At 51.1% G+C, this 12,636-nt stretch overlaps 1 protein-coding gene across 1 annotated transcript; it reads right to left on the bottom strand.

The window, feature by feature from the left end:
• Nucleotides 1-10,463: 10,463 nt before the first annotated feature.
• Nucleotides 10,464-12,286, bottom strand: LOC149326296 (uncharacterized). The gene is made up of 2 exons (XM_089564532.1): nt 11,458-12,286; nt 10,464-10,522 (listed from the first exon to the last, which is right to left on the bottom strand). Exons 1-2 carry the CDS (start codon nt 12,284-12,286, stop codon nt 10,464-10,466), a joined length of 888 nt encoding a protein of 295 aa, XP_089420658.1.
• Nucleotides 12,287-12,636: the final 350 nt, after the last annotated feature.

The raw sequence follows: 12,636 nt of genomic DNA on the forward strand, positions 1-12,636 counted from the left end.
GACTGGTTTGTCGTGGGTGGGTAGTCATGACTAGTTAAACGATGACTGGTTAATCGCTAGCTAGTCATAAATAATTAGTTGATGACTAACTAGTCATGACTGCTTAATGACAAACTGCTCATGTCTGGTTAATGACACACTAGTCATGACTACCCAGCCACGACAAACCAGTCATGACTAGCCATGAGTAACCAGTCATTAATCAGTTATAACTAGTCATGACTGGATAATGACTAACTAGTCATGACTGCTTAATGAATAACCGATCATGACAAATAAGTCATTGTTAGGGGTGTGCGAATATTCGAAACTTTCGAATATATTTCGAATATTGCCACATTCCTGGACATTCTCGTGGCGCCGTCTGCTGGCCGAACTGTCTTAACCGCCATCCTGGCTAGCCTTAGCCATGGTGGCGGGCGGAGCTTCTTCGTCGTCTCTTCTTCGGGTTCCGCTCGGGAGTTCTGCTACCTGGCGCTGTTCAGTAAAACGTGACCTGGCTGTCCCGACTGTATAGCCGTGACATATTTGGTGGAGGTGCTGGCTAACGTCCCATGTACACTGACTCTGAAGACACCTTTGAAGCCAGCCCTGAGAGCGTGGACACAACCCCCGTCCACAAAGCGAGCCGCCGCCTGCGAGGCCTACAGCCAGAGTTCAGCGGTCTGACAAAACCGGCAAGAGATATGACTTCAACCACAGCTAGCCAGACCACTCAACATTTTGGAGCTGACACTCCCTTCGTACTTCACGCGCCCAGGTCACCGCCGACGTTCCACGGTGACAGGTTCGAGGATGTTGAAGACTGGTTGTCCAGTTTCGACCGTGTGGCAGCCTTCAACCAGTGGGACGGTGAGCGCAAGTTGAGGAACGTTTACTTCGCGCTAGAGGACTCGGCAAAGATCTGGTTCGAGAACCACGAGTCCTCTTTTGCCACCTGGGAGGTTTTTCGTCGCGAGCTGCTGGCGACATTCGGCACCAGTGAACGAAAAGAGAAGGCGGAAGTCGCTCTGCACTCGAGATCGCAGCAGCCTAATGAGAGCGTCACCATGTTCGTTGAGGACATGATGCGCCTCTTCAGTCGAGCCGACCCTGCTATGGCCGAGGCAAAGAAAGTGCGGCACCTGATGCGGGGCGTTAAGGAGCAGCTGTTTGCTGGACTTGTCCGCGACCCTCCAAGGACACTGGCCGATTTTACGAAGGAGGCAGTGAGCATGGAACGCTCCTTGCAGGAACGTGGTGCACAGTACGGCCGGCAGGCTAGTATGGCAGCCGCTCAAACCTGCACGCCTACGACGCTGCCTCCTGAAGATCTTCGAGACCTTGTAAGGAGCATCGTTCGCGAAGAACTCGCGAAACTCCGCTTCGAAGCTCCACAGGCCAGCGTCGCCGCCCTGTCGGACGTGGTACGGGATGAAATCCGTCGAGTGGTGCAGCCAGCACCAGTTGTTCCGGAGCCGCAACCCTACATCATGACCTACAGCGAGGCACTTCGACGGCCTGCGGCAGTGGCACAAGCTTTTTCACCTGTGCCGGCTGTGCAGTACCCACGTCCAACTGTGCCCACCACCGTGCCGCAGGAGTTCCGGCCCCCCATGCGTAAAGCGGACATGTGGCGAACGCCGAGGAACCGGCCACTCTGCTACCACTGCGGTGAGCCCGGCCACATCCTGCTCCACTGCCCCTACCGTCGGATGGGTTTAAGGGGTTTCGCTTCAGACGCTCCTCGACCACGCTACGGCGAGCGACCCCAGGAGATTGAACAATACCTGACGTCCAACGTGCAGGCTCAGACCGTGCCGCGACGCCAGTCTCGATCCCCATCGCCCAGGAGACTCTCTTCTCCCAGCCGCCCGTCGACCTCTGGCGAATTCAGAGGCAGGTCCCCACAGCGGGAAAACTGAAGACGGCGTCCTCTGGGGGTAGGGCCGCCGCAGCTAGAAAGAAACAAGAGCCTCCACTCGACGATCTGCAGCGACGACGAGACCAACGACCACCTGACCCGACGAGCCCACCGCCGACGAAGAGCCAGCAGTTGGCTTCTACGGAAATTCCAGTAACCGCCGATAACTGTGAAGTAACCGCACTGGTAGATACCGGCGCTGATTTCTCTGTGATAAGCAGCCGGCTAGCCACGACCCTTAGAAAGGTTTTGACACCTTGGACTGGGCCCCAGATCCGCACAGCCGGCGGCCATGTTGTGACGCCGACCGGCGTTTGCACCTTACGAATTCAGATCCGCGGCGTCACTTTCCCCGGCTGCTTTGCTGTGCTTCCTGAGTGTTCTAAAGACCTGATTCTCGGTCTGGATTTCCTACAGGAATATGGGGCTGTCATCGAATTTAAGGAGCTGATCGTCTCGTTTGCCTCACACCGTACTGTTGGCGACGAACCGCAGCAACGCAGGACTAAGTTGCGGGTCTGCGATGATAACGTGGTGATTCCGTCGAGAACCACCATGCTAGTAACTGTGGAGTGCGCTGACAGCGCCGGCACTCATGGCATCGCTGAAGCGAACATGTCACTGCTCCTGGGTCGGCAAGTGTGTGTAGCTCGTGGGCTTATAGAACTGAACAATAAGCGAGCCGAACTACTGATAACAAATTTCGGTTGTGAACCCCAACGTTTAGCGGCCAACACAACGATTGCTTATTTTGAAGAACTCGGGGAAGCGCCGGAGAGTACGCGTTGACAGGGACTACGAAGTCCGTGGAATCAACGAATGCTCCGGTTAAACTCGACGTGAAACCGAATCTCCTGCCTAGTCAAAAACGCAACCTGCAGACTGTCATTGACTCTTTCCAGGACTGTTTTGCGTCAACCTCCAGAGTTAGGCAAACGCCGATAACAAAACATCGAATTATAGTTGATGAAAGCCAGAGACCATTCCGCCAGTCACCGTACCGGATATCTTCAAAGGAACGGGATGCAATTCGAAGGCAAGTTCAAGAAATGCTCCGCGACGACGTGATCCAGCCATCGAAGAGCCCGTGGGCGTCGCCTGTCGTCCTAGTTGCAAAGAAAGATGGGACCCTCCGGCTTTGTGTTGATTACCGACGTCTGAACAAAGTCACTAAGAAAGACGTTTATCCTTTGCCGCGCATTGATGACTCCCTAGACCGTCTGCGCCACGCCAGATACTTTTCATCACTCGATTTACGCAGTGGCTACTGGCAGATAGAGGTGGACGAACGTGACCGGGAGAAGACCGCATTTGTTACCCCGGACGGTTTGTACGAATTCAGGGTGCTCCCCTTCGGCCTATGCTCAGCTCCGGCAACTTTCCAACGGATGATGGACACTGTGCTTTCTGATCTCAAATGGCAGTCGTGTCTTGTGTACCTGGATGATGTTGTCATCTTCTCCGACACTTTCGAAGAACACCTCAGCTGCTTACGCGCTGTTTTCGAAGCTATCCGTTCAGAGGGCCCCCCCTTAAGCCCGAAAAATGTCACTTCGCTTTCCAGGAGCTGAAGTTTTTGGGCCACATTGTGAGCACAAAGGGCGTTAGTCCAGACCCCGACAAGACTGCCGCCGTCGCTTCTTTTCCCATTCCTGCTGACAAGCGAAGTGTGCGCCGTTTTCTGGGTCTCTGCGCCTGCTATCGGCGCTTTGTGAAGAACTTCTCCCGAATAGCTGAGCCCCTTACTCGCCTCACCAAAGATAACGAACCGTTCGTCTGGGGTCGGGAGCAACAACATGCCTTTGAAGAGCTACGCACGCGTCTTCAAAATACACCCATACTTGGGCACTTCGATGAGGCAGCTGACACAGAACTGCACACAGACGCGAGTAACATTGGCCTTGGTGCGGTACTTGTACAGTGGCGGGATGGTGTCGAACGCGTAATCGCTTACACAAGCCGCACGTTATCACGATCTGAGGTGAACTATTCCACCACCGAAAAAGAATGTCTAGCTATTGTGTGGGCAGTAACGAAATTTCGACCCTATTTGTATGGCCGCCCTTTCCGAGTGGTCAGCGACCACCACTCGCTGTGTTGGTTGGCAAATCTCAAGGATCCCTCAGGGCGACTCGCACGCTGGAGCCTCCGACTGCAAGAATTTGATGTCACCATAGTGTATAAATCAGGGCAAGCGCACAGTGATGCAGACTGTTTGTCCCGTGCCCCACTTCCTGCCAGTCCCGTGGACCTCGATGACGATTCCCTTTTCCTTGGGGTCATTTCCGCGTCCACCCTGGCTCACCGCCAACGAGACGACATTGAATTACGGTCCCTGATTGACTATCTCGAAGGAAGCGCTCAGACTCCGCCCCGCATCTTTTCAAGCGGCCTGTCATCATTCTGCTTACGGGAGGGTATCCTGTACAAAAAGAACTATAGGTCGACGGAGCCTGCCTATCTGCTCGTTATCCCTAAAGCCTTTCGCGATGAAGTCTTGCTGGCGTGCCACGATGATCCTTCCTCTGGTCACCTTGGTTTCTCCCGAACGTTGGCCCGCATACGGCAAAAATATTACTGGCCCAAGCTCGCGGAGGTTGTGAAACGCTACGTCCGAACTTGCCGCGAGTGTCAACGTCGCAAGACGTCGTCGACTAAGCCGGCCGGACTTATGCAGCCTATTGATCCACCACAAGTTCCTTTCTACCAAGTCGGCATGGATTTACTCGGCCCCTTTCCGGAGTCTTCGCTGGGTAACCGGTACATTGTGGTCGCCACCGACTACCTCAGTCGATACTGTGAGACGAAAGCTCTTCCCCGCGGAACAGCTGCGGAAATTGCCACCTTCTTCATGCACAACATCGTGCTTCGTCATGGCGCACCCACGGTCGTTATAACTGACAGAGGAACGGCCTTTACCTCGGCGCTGACACAGGAAGTTATGCGACTCAGCGGCACGAGTCACCGACGAACAACAGCTTATCACCCCCAAACTAATGGACTCACTGAGCGCCTAAATAAGACGATCGCCGACATGATTTCCATGTATGTCGACGACGACCACCGCAACTGGGATGCAGTACTCCCTTACGTTACGTTCGCATATAACACCGCGCTGCAAGAGACTACTCACTTCACACCATTTCGCTTAGTCCATGGTCGCGAGGCCGTGACAATGCTCGACGCCATGCTGCTTCCTGGTAGTGAAACCTGCACTGTCGTGGGGGCCGACCGCTTTGTTCACGAAACCGAGGCCGCCCGCCAACTTGCTCGGCAGCATATCCGGCATCAACAAGAAAAAGACGCTCGCCGTTACAACCATCGCCACAGGGATGTCACTTACCAGCCCGGAGAACATGTTTGGGTGCGGAGCCCAGTCCGTCAACGAGGGCGCTCTGAAAAGCTTCTTCGGCGGTACTTTGGCCCCTATAAAGTGTTACGCCAACTCGGCGAGGTAAACTATGAAGTTCTCCCTCAAGGAACTGTTCGTTCCTCTAGGCGACCAACGTCCGAAGTTGTGCATGTCGCCCGAATGAAGCCTTACCACGCCCGCTAGCAGCTCACTCGTCTCTACTTTCTCTCTCTCCACTCGGCTCTTCACCGTGCGCACCCGTCGAGATGGTGATCGGCCAGAACCGCCTCATGGAATTCGGCAACGTCAACATCCATTCCACACTTGCCGTGCTGTTCAACCACAACACGCTGCACCTTGAATATTTCGTCGGACGGAGTACCCACGCTCCACTGTCGCGAACGCTGAACGACCGCGTGCTGCTCCCACTGCAAGTAGCCTATGTCCAGACGACTAAGAGCGCAAAGATCATGGCATTCTCCATCCTGACCGTCCATATGCTCCAGCTATCCGCATCTATGATGATTGCCTTAATGCCTCCCTCTCCTCGCGTACGAGATCACGACGGCCGCGAAAGTGGATTCCGCGCCCGCGCCCGTCGCCGATACCTACTATATACACCAGGACTACTGCGCCTCTGTAAGCGCACTCTATGATCAGCGGATGTTCGTGCCCCAAAAGCCTGTGCCCGGGGAAGCGGCTGCCGGACCACACGCCCTCCAGCGCCGCGGGCGGCGCTTTCCAGAGGGGGGGGAGCAATGCCACATTCCTGGACATTCTCGTGGCGCCGTCTCCTGGCCGAACTGTCTTAACCGCCATTCTGGCTAGCCTTAGCCATGGTGGCGGGCGGGGCTTCTTCGTCGTCTGTTCGGGTTCCGCTCGGGAGTTCGCTGCTACCTGGCGCGGTTCAGTAAAACGTGACCTGGCTGTCCCGACTGTATAGCCGTGACAATATTATATTTTCAATATTCGTATTCGATTCGAAATCCAACTATTCGCGTTCTTTCGAATAATCGACCCGACGCGAATATTCGTATCTAGACGAATATTCATTGTGGGCACCGGCGTTCATTTCAGTCCGCAAGCCCTATCGACGAGACATAACAACATGGCGGCGCCCAGAGCAATGCGCATGGGTGGAGGAAAATTTTTCCTTCGAATTTTTCTCTCGAGGAAGCAAAATTTTTGCATCCTTCAAGGGCCATGCCATAGCTGACTGCGCTGCTGAGCTTTTTGTGGCTATACCTGCGAAGGTGCTATAGTCACAGCTGTGCACGAAGTACCTCGCAATACGTGCGAGGTCAGTGCCAAGTGAGAGGGCATTTTCTGTGGCTGGAGGAGTCGTTTCAGCTAGAAGGGAACAACTTCTGCCTGAAAATGTGGAGCAGCTCATTTTCGTTCACGACAGCCTTTTATGTGTTTATGTTCAGTGATGAATGACTTCGCTCCGAAAGACGTGAGTGGTGAACATTTGACCGGTGGAGGCCACGGCGATGAAGGCGGATTTTATGACGGCGACGTCGTGCTGCTAGGACGTAAGTACGCATTTTAAATCACTCTGTTCTTTAAGTACTGCCTCCGTCTCGGGGATATGCTCGGCGTGAACAGAAACGTTCTAACTGTCCAGTGTCTTTTTAACTAAAACTTTGTAGATTGCACAGCGTAGAGGGACGGAATAGCGCAAAATTTTCTTTCAGTTACATACCCAAATTGCTTGTCCTTCATGATAACACGACTAAAATTAGTTTTATAGTTTGTATTCTTTCTTTACAGAGTCATGTGGTGTACACGTGCGAGAGCAATCATCGATAAGCGTCCTGAGGGGGAGCGGCTCAAGACCTTGAACAAACATCAAGCATCGCATCGATGCTGCGGTATGTGCCGTAAATAATGGAGGATGACCACGCAAGCATCGGAATCGTCCGAGCAACCTGTTTACACACCAACAATGTTACGACGCAGATTTCCAATACATTGTTGATTCAAATATGGAAGGCGTGAGGTGCATTCACGATACTGAGCATTGCCAATGCTCAGGGCCTGGCATCTTGAGACGCCTTGCTTGTCTGTGGCTTGTCTGGGCTCACGAGGGCCCGCAATTCAGAGCCCCGTTTGTGCTACTGGGGTATGCATTTGTAATTCTTGCGTACAGGTCCACCTCGGGAATGGAATTTTTATTCCTTCGGCAACGTCGGCAGCAGTTATGGTGGCACCCAAAGATTCGCGTTTCTGCAAGGACGCAGCCTTTGGACGACTCCACAACTCCTGGAAAGGAGCGTTACAGGGCAGCTTGCCATCGGAACCTGAAGCCAGAAGCCTCGACAGTGGGCAGGAAGCCAATGACCCCTGAAAAGCTACAAGCCATTGGCCGTAAGTTGCATGTCAGAGTGCTCAATGCATTATGTTGTGTGTCAGTGCCCAATTAAATGATAAGGTGGGGGCATTATGTACTACCAATCATATTTCCTTTTCTGCAGGTGCTTTTCACTACTTCATTGGCCAGCACCCTGTAGAGACCCCAGCGCCGGTAGATCGTCGCAAAGAGTTAAATTATTACCTCAGTGAGCTGGTCCAAGACTTGCGAAAAAATTAAACATCTTTTGGAGTTTTTGATGCATTATAATACTCACCAAGCTACCAATACTTGGTACAAGCTGGGAGCAAATAACACAATTGCACATCGACTGCAATACGGGTCGCTGATAATCGCAGATTACCAGTTTCTGAGGCTCTGTATATTGCAGCATTTGGCATGTACACTTATGGCCCCAGTTTTTGGGCAGATTTAGTCCAAGTGGAATATATTTGAAGCATTTTCATCCTGACTTTGTCCTGTGATACAGGGCCCACCTGTATAATACGGGCCTAGCCTGTAGAATACAGGACTGTCCTGCAATGCGGTATGAATTTTAAACCGGAACCGCATACCGGGTTATTGTACAGGATTTGCGATACCGGATTACCGGAGTATCCTGTACAAAACAGGAGAGTCCTGTATTATACAGGACTGTCCTGTTTTATACAGGATATTCCGGCAATCCGGTATCGCAAATCCTGTACAATAACCCGGTATGCGGTTGCGGTTTAAAATTCATACCGGATTTTTCAGTAGGGATGCGCTCGCTCGAAGTTATCATACTACAAAACGGCTCCAAATAAATTGCAAAAAGTAAATGGCACAGTGGACATCCTTGTCGAACAGATGCCCTCACATCAATTCTTTCAGATAACATTTTGTTTACCATAAGACGTGTCGAGCAACATGCATAAGCCATTTTTATCCCTTTGAGAACAACCGAGACAATACCAATATGTTCCAACAAACAATAGAGTATTTCATGAGACACCCGATCAAATGCTATTTCAAAGTCAATTTGAACCATAGCGCCTTTCTTATTTAAAGCATCGCAGCACTCGAGCACGTTGCGTGCAACATGAATGTTTTTAAATATGCTTCTTGTTTTTATTCCACACGTTTGGTGAGGTCCTACAATATCCTTTATGACGTACTGCAATCTCTTGCCGAACAATTTCATCAGAATTTTATAATCAACGTTTGTTAACGTGATCGGTCTATAGCTTGTTACTTTTTCCAGCTTGGCAGGGTCATCTGTCTTAGGAATTAAGACCGTATGAGCAATGCTAAACGAAGGCGGCAGCCTACCAACTTCAAAACACTCTTTGAAAAGCTTATAGAGCATAGTGGCAAGGTCACATTTAAAGCTCTTATAAAAGGACGCAGTCAAACCGTCAGGTCCCGGCGACTTTCCGGCATTCAATTCATCAATTGCTGTCTCTATTTCCTTAATACTTATTTCGTTCTCTAGTTCTTCTGTAATCTCACTGCCTAATATTGGCATAAGTGGCAAAAAGTTTTCCCGGAACCCTTCTTCACTTGGTGCTTTGCGTGCAAACAGCTCACGGTACTGTTCCACGAATGCACTCGAAATTCCACTTTGTTCACTGAGGATTTGTCCTTTGTATTCGATAACTGATATCTCCTTTGACCGCGCGTATCGCTTTTCATCTGAAAGCGCGCGTTTTGTTGGCATTTCACCAGTAAGCCATTTTTCCGTGCGTGCTCTTATCGCTGCCCCTCTGTACTTCTGAGCATCTAAAGCTTCTAGCCTAACTTTGACGCCTTGTAGGTCATGCATGAACATGCCCGGCGTTTTTCCCTCTTCGCGCCCTAAATTCGTCAAAAGTTCACGCAGTTGCTTTTCTTCTTTTCTTTATTGAAATATACCTGCGCTTAAAAGACACGGACTGAAAGATAGAGACACACACACATAGCGCTGGACTTACAACTGAATCTTTATTCGGGAAACACTGCTCTTTATGCACACCAGCAGCTGATAAAAATGAAAGATGGTAACACCCGGATGATAAAAAATCGACAAACTGTCTCGTCACATGTCCAGTCCTACCTTCCCTTTTGCAAAAATGCCCTTTCCTTTGATAGTAGTGAAAGGGACGTGCTACTCACGCATGCATCCCCACTGTCCGCTATGCTCATGGCTTCAATTATTTCACGCGCCGTTTGGTCACGGTTCCTGCTTACTATCTTCGTCTCGTTATAGGAAGGTACACATTTACACTCTTGACAATGAACCACCAAATTCCCATCGCTTTTCCGTTCCATGTTCTTCCGATGTTCCCGGAGCCGCTCATTCAAACATCGCCCCGTTTGGCCTACATATGCTTTTCCACATGTAAGCGGCAACCTGTATACCACTCCTTCCGCGCATGCGACCATGGGGACTTGGTGTTTCTTTTTACACCCCTTAGTTTTTCTTTCTGGGTACGTTACTATTTTGCATAAGTTTTCCAATTTGTCCGGGGCTGAAAAAACGACCCTAGTTTTTACCTTCGAACCAATTCTTTTAAGATTATGGGACACCCCATGAATGTACGGAATCACCGGAATCACGGAATGTACGGAATCAATTTCTTATGGTTGAACGCTCAATGGCATAGATTTTCACCTCCTGCTTAAAGCGTTCCCAAGATTCAATACATCCTGTTTCACTGTTATTAAACATATCCATGATTTCCTTAACTTTTCTTTAAAATATGTCGTCTTCTATAAGCCTTGAGTTTAGTTTCCACATAGCCCAGTTCATTTTTGCTTTACGCTGCTTCCTTCCTCCCAAAGTTACCGTAACTAGGCAGTGGTCACTAAATGACACTTGCTTCACTTCATACTGCTCACAGGAAGATGAAAACTCCGGCGACATACATTCTGTCCAGTCGTGCGTGGCTGCTACCTTGAAAATGCGTAAAATGCACGTGATTCTGACTCTTCGCCAGACCTATTACATCCTCCAAGCTGCACTCGTTGAGGACACTCTTCAAGAAATCAACACTCGAGTCTTTTACATTCTTTACATTTGAACGATCTTTAGGGTCCAAAACGCAATTGAAGTCTCCCAATAGTATGAGCACTCGACTGCAATCAAGGAACGAGGCTAACTGTTCAAAAAAACCACGCCGTTCCTTTTCTATCGTGGGAGCATACAGGGCAACAACCCTCACCGCGAATGTTTCATATGTGAAGTCACACACGATAAACCGCCCCCTTGCACAAGTTATTATTTTGTTCCTCTACTATGCCTATGTTTTTCCCCAGGAAAAGACAGCATCCTGCCGACAAACCAGCCGCATGGCTTACACAAACATTGAAATGCGAACGAAAACCAAGCACCATGTTATCTGTTTGCTGCTCATCCTCAACTTTTGTTTCTTGAATAGCCGCGATATCTAGATCTAACTCCCTGAACAGTCGGTTCAACTGCACTTGCTTACGCTTCGAGGCAAGCCCTCGTACGTTCAGAGTGCCAACTTTTAGCGGTTTCTTCAAATAAGCCATAGCGTTCACACAGCAAACAAACAACAGTGACTAAAGCTCACTGCTTCGGCCTCTCGTCGCGAGTTAGCGACGAGAACCGCGACAAGGCTAACTTGCCTTTCTTGGCTCCCTCCCCTCTCCAATGCCTTTCTAGCCGACGTAGTTCTCGTTCCGTAGCCGGTGCCTTTTCGTAGTCACGAGGTCGCTTAATGGAAGCGACTGTCGCATCCATCGGCGCCTCGGAGTCGTGGTCGCCTGAAGTGCTCTCCCTCGTTGGCTCTTCTGGCGCCGCAGCAGCATCCGCCTTCTTGCCAGTCGTTTCTGCAGCGGGGTCACCTTGTGACTTCTCGTCGCCAGCGGGCAGCTCCGGCTGCTGGGAAGCAGGGCCGTCGCTGAGTCCTGAAGGGGGCGGTGCTCCGGCGTTCTCCAGTTCCTCCTGGTCCATGAGCAGCTCGCTGCCGTCGTCTTGCGGCGGAGCAGTACCCGTGGCTACACGCGCATACGTGCGAACGCATCCTTCCCGTTCGTGTCCGAAGGCGTGACACAAACTGCATCTTGGCGTGCGGCAGTCGCGTCGAATATGTCCCGTCCTTTTGCACCGTAGGCATATTGGTGGACGTCCAGGCACCACCACTAACACTTGTCCTCCGTAGAACTTGAGCATGTGGGGCAAATCATCGATAGAGAGCCCCTTCTTCAGAACCATACGCACCAGACGGGTTGTCGATTCGACGTCTTCGAACCCGGGACTGTTCCACTGCTCGCGGTTGACGTCTGTCACCTCTCCAAATTCTTCAAAAGCCTTCTGCACAGAATCATTCGACACGTAGAAGGGCACCCAGTGCACCCTGAAGGCCAACTCACGTTTGTTGGGGTCTATGACTGCACAATAGCGTTTTTTCACTTCAAGTGCTCCTTCCGTCAGCAGTCGTTCCTTCGCTTCCGCAGTTTTCAGCTTCAACATCCACACATGCGACATTTGAAAGGCCCCAATGCCAGCCACGAAAGGTAGAACACCGGCAGTTTCCAAAGGCTCACGAAAATCCTGTATGCGATAAGGCCGCCCGGCAATATCGCAGTGAAGGAAAACCGCTGTCTTCATTGCGTCTCCCGAAGGCAGCGTAGGCAAAACTAAGCGATAGCCCACTGGTGGGCGTCTCTCACCGAAACCTCGGCCAGACATGACCGATAACGAAACGCGCTCAGAGCTTCCCATCACACGACCGTCTCCCATGGAAGCCAGAAGTGGAACGAGCTACTGCGACAGCTCCCACTCCGCCATGCCAGCTCGATGGTTTGGAATGAACAAAGGTTCGTCTAGTGAATACGGTGTCTTCGTTCACTCCCATCTTCCTCCCTTCCCGTTACGGCGAGGTTTAGGTGTCCACCGAGATATGAGAGGCGGATACATTTCCTTTCCTCAAAAACCAATTTACCGACGACCAAGGCGTATTTGTCCACGTTTCAGATTGGTCAAAATTGTCGTGACGTCACCACGCGCGAACTTTGACGGGTGTCCACCGAAATATGTGA

This window comes from Amblyomma mixtum, chromosome 10 (genome assembly GCF_055824585.1).
Source record: "Amblyomma mixtum isolate Tamu chromosome 10, ASM5582458v1, whole genome shotgun sequence".
NCBI classification, from domain to species: domain Eukaryota; kingdom Metazoa; phylum Arthropoda; class Arachnida; order Ixodida; family Ixodidae; genus Amblyomma; species Amblyomma mixtum.

Excerpts from the sequence above, each read along its gene's own strand:
- LOC149326296 (XM_089564532.1), bottom strand. The coding sequence starts at position 12,286 with ATGTCTGGCCGAGGTTTCGGTGAGAGACGCCCACCAGTGGGCTATCGC. Across the intron at positions 10,523-11,457 it reads GCAGCCGGAGCTGCCCGCTG|GTAGCAGCCACGCACGACTG; the intron begins GCGACGAGAAGT and ends CGCATTTTCAAG.